This window comes from Brachionichthys hirsutus, chromosome 9 (genome assembly GCF_040956055.1).
Source record: "Brachionichthys hirsutus isolate HB-005 chromosome 9, CSIRO-AGI_Bhir_v1, whole genome shotgun sequence".
NCBI lineage: Eukaryota > Metazoa > Chordata > Actinopteri > Lophiiformes > Brachionichthyidae > Brachionichthys > Brachionichthys hirsutus.
Genome location: NC_090905.1, coordinates 8690764 through 8711605, shown reverse-complemented (window position 1 = coordinate 8711605; position 20842 = coordinate 8690764). Strand labels below are relative to the sequence as shown.

General features: G+C 42.2%; 2 protein-coding genes across 2 annotated transcripts in view; both read left to right on the top strand.

The window, feature by feature from the left end:
• The window catches only part of agbl4 (AGBL carboxypeptidase 4), a 189886-nt gene extending 179076 nt beyond the window's left edge, over positions 1 to 10810 (top strand). The window contains exons 10-13 of the mRNA XM_068743739.1: positions 956 to 1108; positions 3581 to 3743; positions 10517 to 10610; positions 10711 to 10810. Of these exons, the coding sequence (XP_068599840.1) occupies positions 956 to 1108; positions 3581 to 3743; positions 10517 to 10610; positions 10711 to 10810 (510 nt within the window). The remainder of the gene's footprint in view (positions 1 to 955; positions 1109 to 3580; positions 3744 to 10516; positions 10611 to 10710) is intronic.
• A 682-nt stretch (positions 10811 to 11492) lies between these two features.
• On the top strand, positions 11493 to 20806 carry spata6 (spermatogenesis associated 6). The gene is made up of 11 exons (XM_068743541.1): positions 11493 to 11576; positions 12180 to 12317; positions 12662 to 12710; positions 12840 to 12881; positions 13010 to 13134; positions 13833 to 13913; positions 16904 to 17305; positions 18274 to 18355; positions 18448 to 18488; positions 18666 to 18826; positions 20692 to 20806. Exons 1-11 carry the CDS (start codon positions 11493 to 11495, stop codon positions 20804 to 20806), a joined length of 1320 nt encoding a protein of 439 aa, XP_068599642.1.
• Positions 20807 to 20842: the final 36 nt, after the last annotated feature.

Here is a 20842-nt window from a genome sequence, read left to right as displayed (position 1 = left end):
TTTTCTTTCTGTCTTTTTGTCTGTCTTTGTTGTTCCCTCCCTTCCTTTTTATGTGACCCACAGGGAGCAAGGTGTCGTATGGAATGTGTAATGAGCAAAGAGAGATGGAGGGAGGGAGATAAAGATGAAAAGGAGGAGAAGGAGAACAGTGTTTTGTTTTGTTTGTTTGGTTTTCTTTTGAAGTTAGGACTTTTAAACTGTCTACTGTAGTTCAAAATCATTTCATCATGTTATATGTTTGTTGCTCCATTGAATTGCAAGCATAATAATAAGTGTAAGGTTTTAATGAAATGTTTATGTAACATGTTACAGATAATTTAATCTGTGTGGAATTGTATATTATCTAGAATACTTTTACACTGGTATTAAAGTGAGTTCTGTTTGTAATCACATAGTCAACATTGATAATGCAACTTTCTGTGCTGTTGTGCATATTGTAGATAATTTATTAGGTATATTAAGAGATGTTAAATGTGGAAAAACTGTAAGAATGAGTGAATTGTTTTATTAGCTCAGCCCAGTTCTGTGTCACTCAAAATCTGCCATTACACTTAGGGCTCACCAGTACTATGTACTTTTTACTTACTTCATTGAGTTGTATGGATCCATAAAAAACGCATTGCTTACAACCACCCTATGAATTCAATATGAACCTAGGAGCGTTATTTGGAGTATGTGATAGATTTGTCACATGTCTGTCTTTACCCCATGTTCGGGGTGGATCCTCTCAGGTCACACCATGGCTGGCAGACCTGTCTGAGAACAGTCTCTCCACTGCAGAGAAAGGTTTATCCTTAATCCCAGTGGGAAAACTTAGTGTGAACTGTTGCTTGCTCTTCTATTTAAAAAAAAAAACTATCCCATCTTCCCCACTAACCGGCCTTTTTATCTTCCTTTGTGTATCTGTCTCTGTTTCCACTCCTCCACTGCTTTTCTCCCTCTCCTCCTCCATCAGAGAGTTAGTTTGGAGTTCTACATTGATGTCCATGCACACTCCACCATGCTGAATGGCTTCATGTACGGCAATGTGTTTGAGGACGAGGAGCGTGTCCAGAGACAAGCTGTCTTCCCCAGACTGCTGTGCCAAAATGCACCAGACTTCTCCTTCGTAAGTCACACAAAATACACATGGACATACCAGGAAGCAGGAGTTTACCGGCTTCAATCCCAGGGCTATCTTGGAGAGAAATAGGGCTCACATAAGAACATAATCACACACAGATACAAGGTCTTGAGAGATTCTTTTTGTGCAGAGGAAAGGAAAGTGTTTCAACTGTGCACCAAGATTCTCACCTTTATTTTAAAAGAGAGAGGAGGTGCAGGCTGAGCGAGAGATGAGAAGCTCAACATTTATGCAACTTGACAATTAAAAAGTTTTAAAAAAATGATGATTTATGTAGACATTCAGCAGAAATCTACTGTTGAGATCTGGTAGGAGAGGTTCTGGAGATTGTCAGTTTAACTAAATTAATGATGGACGTTACCAGTAAACTGAATGTGCATCTAAGGGTTTATAGGTTACAATGTGAAGGCCAGGTTTAAATAGCAAAGAGTGTACAGGCCATTACAAATCACATGATTGTAAACATCGGCCGGCGTGTTTTGTCTGAGTAATACATCCGTTCATTTAAAGGTGGAGACTGGCAGAGGAGGACGGATGAAAATTACAATTAAATAAATGGACAAGGAAAGAAGCAAAGAACATGAAGAACTTAGCATTCATTCACTCAGTGTGATGCTCCTCCAGCCAACCATTCATGCATACATTAATGATACCTTATCATTCTGGTTATCCACCCAACCAATTCCTCTCAGCTCTGCGTCACCTCTGCTGAATACTGCCTTCTCGCTGATGGTGACCTTTCACAGCAGAGCCACTCGCACTCTTCAGAATAACCTCTATTTCCCAATTAATCTCTCTGACAATCTCAGTCTAGGGTGGATGTTGAGCCGACAGGTATAGAGATGTCACAGATTTTCATGGTCTATATGGTATGCAGTGTTAAGGACAAGCAAAGTATTATTTCAGTAGAATGTATCTCTCTCTATCACTGTTTTTGTTTCTGTGACAGTTGGCCCCGGGGTCATTTCCCCCGCTGTGCTTTTGTCCCTCTGCTCATTCAGCACTTACCTAAAGCCCAATGCAGCAGCAGCACAACATAATCATAGAAAACTCCCACTGGTGGCTGCTAAGTCTGCATTTCAGTCCAGCAATGCACACTGCAGCAGAGTGGAGTGGCAGGAGAAAGAAACCTTTTCCACACTCCTTCCCAAAACAGCGTCACACTTGTCTATAGCTGACATGCCAAAACCCAAAATAGCCTGGATGAGGTTGTCTTCTTCTGAAATAACCATTCATAACCAATATTTGTAATGACAATGTTTGAAGTAAATATGCTTTGCGATTCACGACTTGTCCTTGAATGTTGTAAAATAGCAGATCCCTGCCTAGCTGGCCAGAACAGATAGCCCAGTAAGTAATTACTAAAAGAATAGAACTGCTATAACAGTCCAGATGTTCTGCTGAAACACACAAAGCTGACTGAAACTTTAAAGCTTTGTACTTGCTGTGTAGAATGAGAGCTGAGGAGGGATGAATCAAGGAAAGAATTTGAGGTATTAAGAATTGCATGGGAGAAAACATTCATTCACCGACTGTAATGCTCCAACCACTCATGCAAGCAACACTCAATCACATCTTTTCATTCAGGTTATCCGCCAAATGGTTTCCTCTCAGCCCTGTGCCACTTCCATTTCTCACTAATGGTGAGATCATGGCACAGACACTTGGCTCATGCTAATGGACGCTTTGTGTGACATTATTCTATTCTAGCATGAAAGAGCAGAACAGAGGAAATTTCTCTCAGACTGCAATGGAAGCTCAGCTTCTCCCAATATGTCAAAAATGTAACGGTCAAATATGTACTTTTGTGTTAAGTACAGATGCATTAGAACAGGGGTGTCGAACTCATTTTCTCCAAGGGCCACATTAGCATTATGTTTGCCCTCCAAAGGCCAAATGTAAACTGTAACACAATAAAAAAAATTGACTAAATGTAATGTCATTTAATGTAAAATAAATGTATCTACTCCTTAACATGCTGTTAAATAACTATTTCTTTTTTTATTTAACTCTTTATTTATGGCTACCTATGGAGCTGTCCAGTGCTGAAGTTCGCCTTCAGGATCAGCACTGGACAGCCTTGAAGCCCTGAAAGCTAGTGCAAATGCCACAACACCTTGTAGATTGCAGAGAACTATAAAGTCTAATAAATGTATAATTCCTAAGTCTATATTGCCTCTTGTTTTAACTCTGCTTTGGACCTCGAGCTGCTTCTGATGGAAGTACCAGGCTCTTTAGCTGCTAAATGCTTGCATACATTTTTAGAATGATGCTGGGCGGAGTGGGGCTTAGTCTGTTGCTTCTAAAAAGAAAAAGAAATCGCCAGACCCTGTAATCTTCTTCAAAGATGGTTTAAAATGGTGAATGTTTTCTTCCAAAATGTCTTGTCATGAAGTGTCATCTATGTCACCACTTTAACAGGATGTCCCAGATGCAGTCTTTTCTGTGTTCCTCTAGTCGAATACGTCCTTCAACCGGGATGTAGTGAAGGCTGGGACCGGCAGAAGGTTCCTCGGCGGTCTCCTTGATGACACATCCTACTGCTACACCCTGGAGGTGTCCTTCTACAGCTACATGACAGCCGGTAGCACTGGTCCCGTCCCCTACACTGAAGAAACATGTATCCTTCAACATATATAGTGGTTCTATTTGTGTTTTGTTGTATTGCCTACGTTAATGTTGTAGTGTTTTTTCATTTGTTTTTAATTCTTAGTGCTTCTATTTTCATGGGTCAAGGAGCTAATCATGTTCCACCATAAAATAATCAGAATCTGCATCACAGCTGGTTCTATGAGATTAAAACATATTTTGGGGTAAATATATAACAAAGAGATTTGGCGATACAACACACTTTCCAAAATCTAGCTGAGATGATACAGATCCAGTCTCATTAAAATGGATGTCATGTATCTGTGAAAAGTAGGAACCATAATATAAAAGAGCTACTAAGAGTAGGTTTCCAGACTTAATACATTTGGTGTATGTGATGTCATCATCAGGCATCATCATAGTCTGTACCATAGCCTGGGTGCAATGGTACAACTAACTCTGTCAGTGATATACAATGAAATGCATTTATTAAGAGCACTCATGACCACACGTCTTTGATCGAGAGGCGGAATGCTGAAAATTGCAGAAAGTGACTCATGTGAGAAAACTATTTCCAGGTTGTTTAGGCTTTCGTGACAGTGATGATGGAAGTATGCATTCTCTGAGTGCTTTCTAGTTTTAATGCGTGTGTTCCTAAGTGTGTGTGTGTGTGTGTGTGTGTGTGTCAGGTCATTCATACTCACTAGAAACCGTTTTGCTCTTTTGTTTCCTCTTGTTGTGACAGATGTGCAGTGACAGAATAGGGTTGTGATAGCTGCATCCATTGATTTCATTTACAAAGGAGAGAGGAGAAAGGAGCCTGTATGTGTGTTACAGTACTTGAGGCTTTAATTGCAATAAACAATGGAACAATAGACCAAACATGATTCCTGTCAGCTGTGATTGTGAACACACAAAGACACCGGAATGCACACACGTTCATCGCAGGGTCAGAAGGTCACTCGTGCCTTAATGGAACCAGATGGCAGGAAGTTTTCTTTCCGCTGACCTTCTCGTGGCTGGAGAGCTCCTAAGAGCTGGCTAACGGCCATCTGATCTTAGCGACTGACCTTAGCAGCAGAGTGAATGAGAAGTGGGAGAAAAAGAGATTTAAAGAGAGAGATAAGTACCCTACAGATGAAAAGCATGAGCTCCTGTGCGCATGCGTCGAACGAGTGCAGGATGAGTGGAGGGAGGATATGGATGCAGCCCTAGTGCCCTCTACTGCTAAGACCGGGGACAGTCTGAGTGGCCATAGATATGTTGCGTGAAAAGCTAACTGTCAGGTCAATTTTACGTATTAATACTTTGTCTCCTACAATTACAAGGCTTTTAGGGGGAAAAATCAAACCTGTATTTGAACAGCAACTCCTGTTCATGCTATCAGATGTGTGTGTGTGTGTGTGTGTGTGTGTGTGTGTGTGTGTGTGTGTGTGTGTGTGTGTGTGTGTTTTCTTCACCGCTCATCTTCTCAAGGAAACATTTCAGGGAATTGCGTGGCAATTGTGATATCCAAAATGGCACCACAAATTTGACTCTTGACTGGTTTTTATTTGAGCTGGACGGTTCGGGCAGGAAGAGAAAGGAGGGGTGCAGAGGGGACATTTCTCCTGAAGGTCAAAAACTCTCATGGGAGGACTTGCTTGATCTTTTCTTTTTCTAACGGTGTGTGTAGGTGTGTGTGTGTGAGAGAGAGAAGGGGGGGGAGGGGTACAAGGAAGAGGGGCAGGCAGCGCAGGGGCCTCATGTAGAGTGGAGATTGGGGTCAGGCAGGTTGAAGGAACCGACCATGTTGTTTTATACGCCCCAGCAGTCAGCTCAATGGCGCGTGCAAATCATCAACAGAGACCTTTAGCATCTCAATGCCCCCTCTACCTTTTCCACTTGATACAAACACACAGGCACACACACTCTAAACTAATGCATGACAAATGAATAATAACTTGGGCTCCTAATGCTTCTTACCCTTTCCTTTCTCCTGACTCTCCTTCTCTGCTGCTGTGACTCGTAGCCTCCAAAGTGAGATCCTAACCTTTCTCACCGCTGACACGTTCTCACAGTTTGACAGTGTATTTATGATCTGATCTCTCCTCTCCTTGTCCTCTCGTGTCCTCCTCTGTCCTCGTCTCTGTCCTGCCCTCTCATCTTATCACCCTGACTATAACGGCTCATTATATCATTTAGTTAAGCTGAGAATCCTCTTCCCTGAAACGATGTGGACGTCCTCTGTCGTGTCGCCGTCTCCTCTTTGTCCTCTGATCATTTAACACTTGTTTGTGTTTTCACATTAACTCACAGACACAGTCATACACCTGCGGCCAGAAGTTTTGGGTCACTTGAAAATGTCCTTATTTTGAAAGAGAAGCACTGTTTTGTTTTTTTTCAATGATAACTTAAAACTAATCAGAAATACTCTCTATACATTGCTAATGTGGTAAATGACTATTCTAACTGCAGATATCTGGTTCTTGGTGCAATATCTCCAGAGGTAAGCTATGGGACTGCATTGAATGTCCCAAAACATCTGGCCCGGGTGTACTGCGTGTTTCTCTTTTTCATAGAAATAGAAATAGAATAGAAATAGAAATAGAAAGCCTTTATTGTCTTTGCATAGTGGATATACAAAGAGATTATCCACTTTATGCGTAACACTTTGGAAAGGTTATTCCATGTTTATAATTCAATTGCATTTGTGTGTGGTTCAGCTCATTCAAATCTCAGAATTGGCTCATTGGTCTGCACTGCATTGAGCCTTTTTTAATATTTAATATCAGCCTGTGTTTTTCACATTTTTGCAGCTTCTGCCACAGTGGTCACTTTCAATGTTATTCACATATAATCCATATTAATTTTCAAGTGCATCACTTTTGGATTATCGAGGAGGTTTCTGTGGTTATGCCTCAGTTTGGAAAATGTAACATTGTCTAACTCTGCTGTTTTCTCAAAGCTATAGGGCCAAAGGCAAACAAGTAGTGAAATAAGTCTTGCTGGAAATGTTTATGGATGTTGGCAATATATATAAAATGGGGTTCTTGAGTTAGAACAATCCAAGATCCTCCCCTCTGGTCGATGACTTATTGATAAAACGATAACATTTTTGACTGTAACTATTAAAGTACAGTAATATTTCTTTCTGTCCTTTTACATATCACTACTGTATGTATTCCATTCATCGCTCAGCCTGCACACACTCATAACACTCTAAATGTTTGTGATTTCTGGCTGCTAAAGCAGCAGCAGTCCGATGTCCAGCTCACTGTAACAGCGGGGCTCCATGGATATCTGGTCTGCCGTTTGAACACAGAATGCATCAGTTACCCTAACGCACAATCAACAAAGTGTGAGAAGTAATACGCTACACATAATATCGCATGGGCGCACACAAATGGATAGGTGTCTGATAATGCATGCGAGCACATGCACACAAAGTGGTACACACAATTGAGTGCCTACCTACTGTTGCATTAATCAGCCTTTTTCTGTCCCTTTGTGCATTAGGACATAAAGACTGAGTGTGGGGGATTGCTACTAAGAACAAAAACGGCCCTTTCTGTATTGCTGTTGTTGACCAGCCTCTTAATTAACATTGATAATTAGTTGTCATTGTGTCAAGACCTGTCAGTGGCCAATATTGATGACTTGAATGTCCCTTTGTTTGTCTCCTTGTTGAGGTTCGTTACAATCTGGACAGGATTCTCTGCATGTCTTGTCCATTTTACCACTCGTTGTCTGATTGTCACCATGTCCGTCTACCAGGACCAAGCACAAGGGACACAATGTGAAAACCGCTAAATGCCACGCTGACAGAAGACAGCTGCAGTAAACAAGTAATGATGCCCCCTTCACTTGTTTTGTGTAGTCTGTATCTCATCAGCACTTAAGCTGGTGTGCCCTTGAGCTGTGACAATGACCTGCTATTGATTAGACAAGACTGATAGCATGCATAAGGAATACACCGACACACTTCAGTGACAGGCAGTCGAAAGGCTGACACCTATTTGACCTCTATGGAGCTGAATATTGAGCACACAATGATAATGATAATGATAACGCTGATATGATTCAGTGTCCGTGATGTTTCTGTATTCATCTGTTAATTTAGAAGAGGGGCTCTGTTGATATTTCCATAGCCGCCCACCTTTTATGATCCTAGTTACAGCCAACGGGCTGTTTTCTGGCTCTCGAATACTTCACCTCCCGCTACATCAGCAGCAGCGTCTTTTCACACCCTACGGTTTTATCTGCCAATAAGCCAGCTAGCAGTCAGGGCGTTCTGTGTGCATCCTTGCCCACTTCTGAAGGCCATTTTTGGAAGCTGATCATCCATTACGAGACTCTTGTAACAGACGATGAGTCATGACAAGCCAAGCTGAGAGGACACCTGTGGACTTTTGGGTCCAACAGCTATTTTTGTTCTGCTGATGAAAGAGAGACACTAATAAGGGTAAAAAAAAAAAAAAAAAAAACCTAAAACTTGTCATGGAGTGTTTAAAAAAGCATTCAGAGTAGTTTGTTATTTGCTTATGAAGATTAATGTCAGCCAAAATCATATTATATCAAGCTATGTATAGACATTCATGGTTCCCAGAGGATGAATACTAATGGCTTTAATGATCCACAGATGACTAGATACAGACTCGCCAAAGGGTAACACATTTCACTCATGCTGTGATCTATTTCAATATTTACCTCAAGAATTGCCATGACATTTAGTACACACATTAATCTCACCCTCAGGATGAACTGTAATAACTCTGGTAATCACTTATCTTAACATCCGGTGCCATTATAAGGTCAGAGATTTAATTTATCCAATATTTTGTTTATATATTAAAGCTATTTTCTCTTAGATGGTGAGCATAATAAATTCCATACTTGATGCATCGGTAATAGCTGCAGATCTTTAGTTTTGTATGGAACTATTATGCATTAAAATTAACTAAAGGCAAGATTCAGTATCGTCACCCAGCTGTAATGAGGCAGACTGTGTGTGTTTATGTGTGTGTTGTTTGAGGTATGACAAAATACCAAGCCTGTAAGCCCAGACAGGCTGTTAAACTAAGGATTGATGATTTACAAGTTAACAGTTTTTGGACAATGGATTTTCACCTTTGCAGGAAGTATAATTTATGTAGTGCAGCCATGAATCATTTTAAGGACTTGGCGGGGGGATTTTTGAAATACATTTTCAGTCACACAGTTGTGACAAATAGATAGTCAAGCAGACGCCATTCTGTGTATGAGTATCAACGACAGGGGAAAGTGACAGATGATGACTCTGTGTTGCTCCATCATGTTCCAGCCTGGTGAAAAACAGAGGCGGCTAAACATGAACACCTTGAGAAAGGAAAAAAAAATATTGTTTTTGTTTTGTGTTGGGATGAGCACGACCCCTATATATACTGCACTCCGCTCTGTATAAGGGCCTATGTATTGCAGGCTGGATGGACAGTTAGCAGCTGAGTATTGATGATGTTTTTCAGTCCATTCTTCTCAGTGACGATGTGAAATTCACTTCTGTTAGCAACATCGTCCTTATTTATCTGTATTTACTATATTCCCACTCATGCTGATTGGAAACATTGTTGGCATTCTGTTGGTTTCCATTTCTTCATTATCTAAACCTGGCTATCATTACTTACCCTGCAAGACTAATGACCACAGGCTTAGCAACAGCACTCATTGATGCTTAGCTGTTTCATAAAGGCAGTGAAGTTATTGATATTGTCCCTGATGTATTGAGGGACAATGGGAGGAATGGAGATGTGCGCCCTCACCTCTGAATTTAAATTAGGCCTCGTTGTATAAGTAATTGTTTTTGTGTGATTCATAGCAGCATCATGCATTTAGCTGACGTGAGTGAAACGCAGTTGATTTAGTCTCACTTAATTCAGAGCGCATTGGGTTTTGCCTTGAAGAGAAGATTTACTCATTTATTTAGTTCTTAGTCCCTGATTATTTATGGTGCCTCACTGAGTGTTGGTCACAATAGAAGCAAAGTTTTAAGACTTTTTTATTTATATATATACATATATTAGTTTCTGTAAAGTGTTTTCATGTTGGGATTCAGGGGGTTGACTGAGTCTTGCAAATATACATCACAGATATTAAAAATAAGAACTGTGTCAGATAGTCAACACATTTGTGCCTGCCTTAGAGATTACAAGAAGCTTGAGATTGCACATTCATGGCCTTTACAGGAATCATTTTGGTTTTTCATTGCAGTAAGAAGTAAGAACACATTTGCAGCTCATGAGAAAAATGCTGCCTCCCTTTCAGCAAACATTGAAATAGATCACTTAATAGCTTTACTAACACCCATATTAAACAACCAATGGGTTACATCTATACAAAACCGTTTTCACTGGGTTTATTTTTATTTTCTATGGAAAGCTATTAAAGCAGAACTTACATAAGCGAAAACTATATACACATCAGGTAAATACTGAGAAGCATACCTTTTTACAGTGGCGGGCGGTCAGGGCCAGCAAGGCCTTCTCTGCTTGCCTAACATAACCAGAAATCAAGAATACATGTCTTTTTACTATCTCTTAGCTGCTCAGTGAATAGAGGAAACCAAGCAGTTAAATTATGGGCAATGAAAAAATCACAAATTGCTCAAAGATACCTAAATGCTCACGCTTCAGTGGGGAAACATTACAATTATTTGATAATTGTCTTTCACTGATGGCTCCTTGGCCCATGAAAGGAGGCTATTTCCTGTTTGGAATCTATAGATCTGGAAAATGTTTTGAGCAATGTTACTCAAAACAAAAACCATTTGCTTTAACTCCCCGACATCAGACATGAAACTGGGCAGGAATGTGGCTCGAACCTTCCTGGACTACTACAAACTCAACAACCTTATCAAGGATGACATACAAACTCACATTCAAAGGTAAAGCAGTGTGGCATGAATGAATGAATGAATGACACAAAAATCATTTTAATTTCCTTAGATATTCAGTAATATTCCATTGATATTTGTTTATCTCTAGTTCTGATGTGAAGTCCAACGCAGGGACTGGCGATGGAAAAGCCAATGGCGCTGACACAGCAGACAGAGAGAGGGGGAAGAGCCAGGCTATCAGGCACTAGACAGACGGATAGACAGACGCATCCAGAACAGTGGCGCGCCATAGCAGGAGGATCCTTCACACGGCACCGCCTTTAGATGCTCCACCGCTCCCTGGCTATAAAGACTTCTTTTTACAGATTTGTCTCAGTGGGATGACTCGTGCTTGCCGGACTAAATTCAGAACAAGTTTCCTCCTGGGTTATTTGATGATAAATTTAAAATGTGAACTATTGACTCAAGGGTATACCTATACATTCTGTTTGAGGCCTTTATTGTTGTTTAATATGGTAAATAAATGCATGCCTCCCCTTGTTTATTTTTTATGGTGTTATTGTATCTGTTGCTATAAGTAATATTTAAATGCCCAAACACATTCATAAGTGTCTCTTAAAAGCTCTATTGAGTTTATTAATGATTGCTTTTGTGGAACATCTTGATAAGCTCTTCAACTTGTACCATGGAATTATCTCTAAGTACAGATCTCTTCATTGCAAAGCTGGTTGTGTCTCTATTTATGTATGCTGTTGACGAGCCTGTATATGTATTTATATTTATTACAAAAAGTTCCAAACAAATAAAAAGTGAGCTCCGTTGTTTTCCGTAGAGAGCTTCTGATTGGCTAATGTTTGGTCACATGACGGCACATCCGCTCTGCGTCTTGACGTTTGGCAACTATGACAACGGACTTTTAAAGTTGGATGAATGGCCTCGCCGGAAAGGAAGCTGTCGTCTCTCAAAGCGCATGAAAAGTCTCTTAAATGCACCGTTTACCTGGACGTTCAGACAGTAAGTACAAAAGTCATAATAATAATCCGATCTGTTCCCGTTTAGCGCTACGTCGAAGCTAGCCAGTAGCAGCGCTGTGCCAAAACACTGTTTGATGTTTCACTAAAGAAAAAGGAGGGGGGGAAAAGCCTTCTGGAGCAGATGTTCCGTTTAAAATGTGAAGATGGAGACACGCTGGTCTGGAAGGGAGGAAGATGCATCTGTATGATTGAAGCAGGAAGTAAAAGAACAATGTAGCAGGAGAATCACGGAGCCCTTTGATCTTCACTACGGTGGAAACAAACTAAATGAACGGAGCTACTGCAGAACGTCAGAGATGCATTCATAGAGTAGGACACACACACACACACACACACACACACACACACACCCCAGAGGAACACCAAGCCATGAAAAATGAAGCAAAACTCAAAGTGAGCGATTATTCTTTGAATGATAAACATTGAATGGGGTCAAATTGATCCCGAGGATAAGGGGGGGGGGGGGGGGGGGGGTGACACGCCAGAAGGAGGTTGCATTTATAAAATTAAAGATAAATCAGCTCCTCAGGTTGAGTCTTCATCTGTGTGTTTGTGTTGCCTGAACTACACTGTCTGTGTGCAGGTCACGTGTCCAGGAGTCCTGCTGTCTCAGAGAGATGGCGTCTACCTCAGTGTGTGCATCATGGGCCAGTACAAGAAGACACCCTGTTTGCCGCCTGTGTTTCCTCTACACTTCCACCACAATATGATATTTGTCAAGGTAGGAAATGACAGCTGTGTCTAGAGAGGGATGATGGGAGGGCTCGTGGTACCATCGACGCATAACACGCATCTTCATGGCTCGTCTCTGACCTTTTTCATTTCGGTATTGTGCATTTCTCACGTCATCATATGTTTTCTTTGTGTTTGTGCTTCTGTTAGCGTCCATGTGAGTTTTGTGCTTGCACACTGCAACAGGCTTGTTTTTTTTTTTATTATTATTATTATTATAAGGCTTTAATGTCACCAAACCTCAAAGATGAGCATGTTCTTCCGTGGCAGAGTTTAGTCTTGGAATGGCGTCTTATTTTGCTGTGTGCACTGACTTGCCTGTGTTTCGTCCAGCGTTTCCCGGGCGCCGTTGACCCTGCTGATGTAGTTGACCTCCTGAAAGGTACAGAGATATCTGGGATTTGCTTCCTTATCTTTTAGTCCTGCCGCTACTGTGCAAGCTCATCTGCTTTTTTAGCTCTGATACTTCTCATTAGCTGACGATCTCGTTGGGCTTTTCTTTCCCTTTTAGCTGACACAACATATTTTGAGCTGATTCAGTTGGTGCCTCCAGGTGATGCTTTATGATGAATCCATATGGGCATATTAAGTCCCCACTGTCATTACACTGCATAAGCTGGATCTCTAACTTGCATGTGTTTTGCGTCTCCTTCCTGCTGACTGTCTGTGTGTGGTGTTTAGAAGGTGAGGTCCTGGCCACAGTGGAGGAGAACAGCAGGGATTTCCTGTACCCTGGGCTCAGACTGAGCTCCAGAGACGGAGCTGCAGGGAGAGAGATGCTAATGAAGAGATCCCCCACCTTTCCTGTAGGATGCTTTCCATCTATTCATTTGAGCCATGATGTTATAATAAGCCTTGCGGTGCTTGTGCTGATCTTTATCTAATTCAAAGTGTTTTTTATCAATGCAGCCGCAGCAGATTACGGTAGTCGTAATAAGTCATTTTGACCATTAAGTGATAACAGAGCGCCACTGTGACTCATGGCCTTCATAGAATAGAGATCGTGTTCTTTTTCAAAGCGCTGTCTTCTCTAGAAGTAAAGTGATTTCTTGACGTCACCTTTGCTCGTCGCGTTGTTGACTGTTTTTGCTATACCGACAGAAAACCTAAGCGTAGAGCTTCCCCTCTGTTTTTGTTTTCTTGCTTTCATATCATTTTCCTTCCATTCCTCCATTTTCTTCCAATCCTTCATGTCTTTGTGCCGATGGTTTGCGTTTCATCATCCCTTTGTCCCACAGAAGCTACCTTGGGTATTGAAATATCGTTTCCCCTAACTGTTGCTTTGACGTGTTTATGCATGAGGCCTACATAGCAATTTAAATGTCTGTCTTCAAATTCGATATTACAGTTGTCTTGACCTTTTCTCTTTCCTGCATTCTTTTCCCAAGCCAGCTATAGATGGAAGACTTGTGGTTGTATATGTGTTCCGAGCTGTGTTGTTATATCCTTTGTCTTCTTCCTGTTAAAAATGTTGTTTTCCTTCCTTTTGTCCACCTATCTCTAGGGAATCTCTCCAAAGGTGGAGTTTGGCACAACATCCGTCATAGAGGAGAGCGATGGGAAAGACAGCTGGCCTGCCTTGCCTGTAAGTCTCTCATTTTAGCTGTCTGCTTCTGGTTAGTTTGCTTCATGTCGGTAAAACGTTTCTCTTTGTACGAACATTGTTCTTTCTATTCACGGTCTTTCAGAATGGCTTTTAAAGTGATCAATGGATTCCCATTCATAACGAAAGTAAACATTTTGCCTCTGTGTTTTAAATTGTAAAGAATTTGCACTGCGTTCAGCCGCAGTGCATGCTGAACGCTGTTAGAACCGTGAATGACATGTATCGCTTGCTATCAAATCTGTTTATGTCCACCATACATACCCATTTTCTATTGTTGCCATGGCTACTGCATCTATCTATCCATACGGAGGTTATCTGTTGTCTCCTCACAAGTAAAATGATCTGGAAGCAGAGCTGTGCTGCTGGTATTGAGTCTTTTCTCCCATCTCTGACTAACTGGGAGGGTAAACCGGTTTTGTCACCATTCAGTAACGCAAGATGAGGGTCACCTGTCTCTCTCCCCCTACCTGCCTGTGGGTATTAACCAGCCAGCTGTTCTCTTGTCGCTTCTCTTCCTTATACGGGCATGCCCTAGTTTTATCTTGCGACATTGAATTGATTGACCTCAAATCCTGAATTGATTCCGCTTTCTTTTGCTTTCAGTTGATAAATATGTGGTCTTGAATCGTGGTGGGAATTTTTCCCCTCGTTTTATTTGAATTTAATTGAAGCAGTTACTTGAGTAATAATTTTGCCAGCAAACATAATCCCCAGTTGCGGCACTGCTTTAGCGTAATCTATTCCTTTCGTGGTCTCGTAAATCTGCATTTGTGTGTGTGTGGCGTGTAAAGAGGCAATTCCACCAGACGGATTCCGGGAAAGAAGAATAATGCTCCAATTCTCGACGGAAAACGACTGTTACTTAAAGGCATATCAGTGAGAATGGAAATCTGTCACAAACGGTTGTGTGTGTAGCATGATCCATCACGCAGCGGCTGGCGTGTAGCACTGAAAACACGACGCTTGCATTTCTCAGCCGCAGTAACCTAAGCTAAGCGATTTGTTTAAATGGGATGTCATTGACAGCAAAGCAGATTGTCAGTGTTCTCCCGGTGCCTCGGGGGGGGGTGGCTGGATCAGAGCACCGCTGTGGCTGTCAGTGTTCTCCCGGTGCCTCGGGGGGGGGGGGGGGGGGGTGGCTGGATCAGAGCACCGCTGTGGCTGTCAGGCAGTAGAATTTCTCCATTTTCTCTGTCCTAATGGCTCCTCAGAACAGGCATCTCCCCTGACTGCCCGCTTCTCCCCCTGACAAACCACGTCTTCTTTTAATAGAGATTTGGAGTGACGGCAGCTTCCACCAGACCTTTGAAACAGTCATGAACATACGCTCGGATTGCAGTACTGTCTTTCTTTTACTGAATTTCTGGCGCTCTTAAATATACTAGAAGCATCGCTCGGTGACGATCACTCCATCAGCCCACCGGCTTGGTCCACACGGAAGTAAAAGAATATACAGAAATACAGCGTTGTGTGACGCCAGTGATGTGTAAAAGATAACATGGTTTATATGCACGTGTGTGCAAAGTCGTTTTCCGTCGTGTGCTTCAGAAAGCAGTGTGTTGTTGCAGGGATGAAGGAGTCGAGGGATCCTGTCACAACTCGTCCTGCACCTCGTGTAAAGCTTGTCGGCTGAAGGGTTGACGTGTGACTTTTGGGTTCTGCTGACTATCACCCTCTGTGTGGCCTGGTTTTCTATCTCGGTGTCTGGATTCCAAACCGGGCGATGAGGCTGCCTGTCAGGATGTCTCCTGTGGTGCAGGTGCAGAAAGTCTTTGACACCTAGTGGACCCTAGCCCGAGACGTGTTTGAGACGCTGACAGGATTTCTTCCCCGAGGTGTCAGCATGATAACGTATTTGCGATCAGGCACTGAGGTAGCTGAAGATGAAGATCAGCCGCCTGTTGATCCTGAGCAGAGCCGATTTCTCCAAGACTGCAAGGGAAGCTCGGCTTCCCCTAAAATGTCACGAATTAAAGAGTAAAATATGTACTGTTGTGTTAACATTTCATTGGCTACGGATGCATTGGAACACGTTCGTCCTGAAGACAAGTTCGTTCAGTTTGTTTTTGTGTTAACAAAAGCAAACAACGGATCCACAGTCACTACTATGGAAAATTCTGTTCATACAGCAGACGATTAACATGGAATAGATTCTGTAGGTAAACCCAGTTCAAGCCGTGAACGACATCATAGCGGTGCTGCATCAATGACATCACCTGAAACTTGACACCAAAGCTTTTAGTGGCTATCACTCTGGGTGCTTCCAAGTAATTTTAGATTTTAAATCTTGTGCACTGTTATGGACAACACTATACAATATGTACAGTATATCTGAATGACTGATGATCCTCAAGCTGCCCTCACTCTCTCTAGACTGCAGCAAAGAATAGAGAGAAGAGCTGAAGGGAGGTGGAGGCGGTACTTTTATTTATTCCACTACAGCAAAGTCAATGAGAATTTATTCATCACTGATAAAAAAAAAAAACTTTCATGTTGTGTGATTTCCTTTATTAGAATTCAGATTCTCTTTATTTTGCAGCCAGGCATTGTGTCTACATTAAACCGGAGATGGCCATCAAATACAATTAGCATTTTATCCTCACGTATTTACCTCTACTCGGCATTACCCGCAGGAAGTGGGATATTGCAGCGGTGAATGACGTTAGTGGCCATTAGAGTAATTCTGCAGAGGTTGTCTGGGTGGCGGCGCTCGCTGCGAGAGCCGTTGTTGTTGTGACGCTTAAGCTGCGTGATTTAGCTAATGGTTTAATGCTTTTGTCCGGGGAGAGCCAGACTGTGTTGCCGGTGAGAGCAGCTGCCTTAATGCCAAAAATGGCTGACGCCTGTGTAAAGGAACAACATTGTTGTCTGCAGAGAAATGTTAAGTGCCTCACCTCAAAAGTTAACTCTGCATGGCAGAGCAGCTTATAATCTCTCGCTTTCTCTCCTTTCTTGTCTATCTCTCCCAGACTTGCAGTCTTTGGCCAGCGAGGTTGTCTCTGAGCCCATCCAGACAGGGTTCATCAAAAAAGCATTTGCCTTTCCAAAGGCACTCTGCCGAATTAGATTACAGGAACGCTGTCTCTTTGAAAGGTGGGACGGAAAAACAAAATGCTAGGGCAAGAATTTCAAACCCATCGTCTGGCCACAGCCCCCAGAAAACCAAGCGGGAAGGACAACACGCTACTCCCAGCGTTCCTGTGGATGTTGGCTACCAGCAGCCCACAGTCTCCTCCAGGACACGAGCCTTGTCCCCGTACACTCACCGCAAGATGTGCCAGCTTTCAGAGGACGCCCAGCAGAGGCTCAGCGGCCTCCAGTTGGGGCCTTATCACTTCAGGAAGGAGACTGAGAGCCAGCCACCCTTCTTGGTAACATTAGATATAATTCCCACAACTAAAGATGGTTGGAAATCTGATGTGTTGTTTTGTTTAATGCCGCTTATACACATATTCTGTGAAGAGGGGTTAGAAATGAACCAGAACATGAACTGATTTTAATTTGCTCCTCTTCATAAAATGTAAAATAATCTAGTGGGAAGATTAAATCTGTTTCTGGAGTTTGACGTCATGAAAAAGTTTCACTACGTGTGCATATTACGAACGACTATTCTCAGTGAGGGGCTTGATTGTGCTTCAATAGCACGGATCCTGGATTTAGACTGGTGCACCATTATTAATCCTTCAATTACATCCGTATCTCTGCAACGAGAGATTTGCAGAAGTGATTTTCTGATCGCACAGCCTTGGGGGGATACATCGTTGATGGACAACAGCAACGCAGCTTCTGGTTCCCTGCCCTCCCATCCTCGAGTTTATTTGTCATTGCATCAAATCTAATCCCGAGGAATGAATATCAGAATCCTCCAGCATGCAGTTATTAAATGAAGTGATTAGGTAGCACGATGTTTTTTGTCTCAAACATGAATGGAATTTGCTGGAAGACAGCAGGTGTTTTATTAAAGAGAAGAGCGTGTTTTCCCCGCTAAGGTTTTCCTGAGGAGATCTTCTGTTGACAATTAACCTCAGTAATTGAGAGTCAAGCTGGAATTAACAAATAAACTCCTAATGAAGTAGCTTATCCTCTTGATGGATGCATTATTGTGTGTCTCAGCGCATCAACTCCCTGTTTGTGTGGAAGGGAGCACGTTCCAGCCAAAATAAACCTGCGCCCTTTGAGATTAGCGGTGGTTCCGTGTGAATTCTGTCTTTTTGAGGTGTGCAGATTGTGTGCCTGATCAATGCACCAATATGCTGTTTAAATAATAATAGTAATAATTGAAAGAACAAATGTTGTGTTTTGCAGCAACCGTTTATTAATTGTTTTTGTTCTGTTCCAGGTTTCTGTTGGCACTAATGTCTCTGGGATGGGAACTCCTTCGTCCTCTTCACAGAGTGTCAGCTTCGCCGCTGATCGCGCAGGTAGATCTACACACTCGCATGAAAGAAATATTTGAGAGGTTATGTAATCTAAAAATAGTTTTCTGTATTTACGTATCTCTCACTCCTTGCAGATTCCTCTCTCCTGGGGAGTTACAGGCCAAAAACCACCAGAGTAAGTTTACGCATAAGTAATGATGTTAGATTAGAAGTGTATTTATTGTGTTGGGTTTTTTGTTGCAGTAATATATTGTTAATGTATATAAAATTCTCCAAATAACAATTTATGTCTATAAATCTATTAGTTAATTTGATTACTAAAACTGTGACCCCGTCGCCCTGTGACCTCAAGGTGAAGTCGGGTTCTGTAGGGGTCCAGCCATCTGCAGAGACACATTCCAGGTTTGAGGACAAGACCGAAAGCCCTTTGAGGGGGTCCCCATCAGATCACGCCAACCTGTCTGCGCTGAGCTCCAGATCTCCTCTTAATCTCAGCCAATCCCTCAGAGAAAGGTACAAGTTCTAGATGATGCTATTATGATTAAGCACAGGAAAGCGCTGGTCACCAGCATGTTAACGAAGTATACATATATAGTATTTATTTTCTGCTGCTTTTTTACACACCTGTGCCCTCGAAGAAGACGACGTCTTTTTGCTGTGTTTGTCCTCAGTTTATCCGGATCCATCTGTGCCAATGATTGGTGTTTGCTCAAGAGGTTTAAAAAGCAATGTTACGTTATACGGAAGCACATGACATTCGTGTGTGTGTGTGTGTTAGCTAGCTCATACAGGTACATCAATCTTTAATTTCGATCACATTGGGCATGCAGGATGAATTCCCTTCCACCTCTTTTATTACAGACACTGATGTCTTGTCATGTTTGTTCATTACTGGGCGAGGAGAAGGAAAAACAAAGAGGAAAATGGTATTGATTTGTGTTTTAGCGTGAGCCTGATGCATTTGACCCGATGCATGCTTTAATACATTCAGAGAGACCTTGTCATCGATCGCGGCAGCTGAGTCAAACGCACCTCTGTTCGGTTCGACTGATGTTCGGTTTTGTTTTGTTTGTTTCAGTTCTCCATTCTGCCCGGTCCACGAGTAAACACAATCTTACACTGCAAAGTAAACTGTAGGAAATGAATGATACTCTTCTGTCAATTGAAAACACAACATGAGTTGCAGGGTGGGAGATTAGAGGGGGGCCTTTGTAGATTCCCTCCAGCAGGGCGAGGGCACGTCTCACCACCAGAGTTTGATCTATAAAGAAATGACAGACGCCAGCGGAGAGGTTTGCTCCCTGAGCCCCGAAGTCTCAGTCTGTTCATGTCTCTGGAGGATTTGTCCTTGATGACTTTTTTGAAGCAGGTAGCAAGTTTATCTGATTACAGATGAAAAGCGTCTATCCCCCCCGCTGTAAGCCGGGCAGGGCCGAGACGCCGGCCACTCAGTCTGTCATCGGCCCTCTGCTCCCAGCAAAGAGACGAGGATGAGAGGCAGCAGTGAATTATTACCGTCACTTCTGTCAGTGCAGCCTCTGTTTCGTACCTGGCTTTCGAATTTATAGACATTTATATTGCATTAATGAAGCACATTTATGCCTCCAGTTCAGGTGCAAGGTCGGTTCAATCAAGTGTGAGATTTCTCTTTGTTTTATTTGGAAAATAGCTGACTGTAGAAGAACCAAAAAATTAACATTTAGATGGAAGAAACTGTGTTTTATTTTGGAATATTATCTACGTCTGTTGTAGAATGCAGCACACCCAAAGTGTGTCAAGTCAGTTCTGTGTCACATCAGCTCACATCTTATGTTACAGCACAGACTAGTGGGCAAAATAATTACCAGGATGCATAAAGGAAGACATGAAAACTCTCCAGTGTGCAGTGTTCCGGTTTTCTCTGCATCTCTGGAACTTCATATATTTCTTTTCTGAGGCAAATGAAAAATGTCACCTTTAGTCTGGCTAAAACTATTATGGCTAAAAAAAAATTCAATGCATTCCAAATTTTAAACTGTTTGTCTTGTGACTAACAAATAATACATCTATTTATTTCCCTTCACCAATTCAGCCCACGACTTCCTTTACTTGTATGTTCTCCCCGTGCCTGCGTGGGTTCTCTCTGGGTTCTCCGGCTTCCTCCCACCACCAAAAACACGCAGTTTAAGTGAATTGGTTACTCTAAATTGTCTGTAGGTGTGTGCCCCTGCAATGACCTGGCGGCTTGTCCAGGGTGTACACCGTTTATAGACAGCTGGGATAGGCTCCAGCAAAACTGTGACCTGGATTTCTGAGAAAGTGGTCTGGAACATGAATAAATATTCATACCATAGTTTCCTATAAATTAACATCATGTTCTTTGTGGTTGCATTCCTTAGACTTCAGACCAGTCAGACCAGTCCATCCTACTGGGAACAAATCCACGACCGAGTCCAGAGGATTCTAAGGACACACAAAAGCAGCTGGGACTACCAAGTTATGTCTGACCTTTAAGATAACAAATACAAATTGTTAACCCAGATAGTCTAT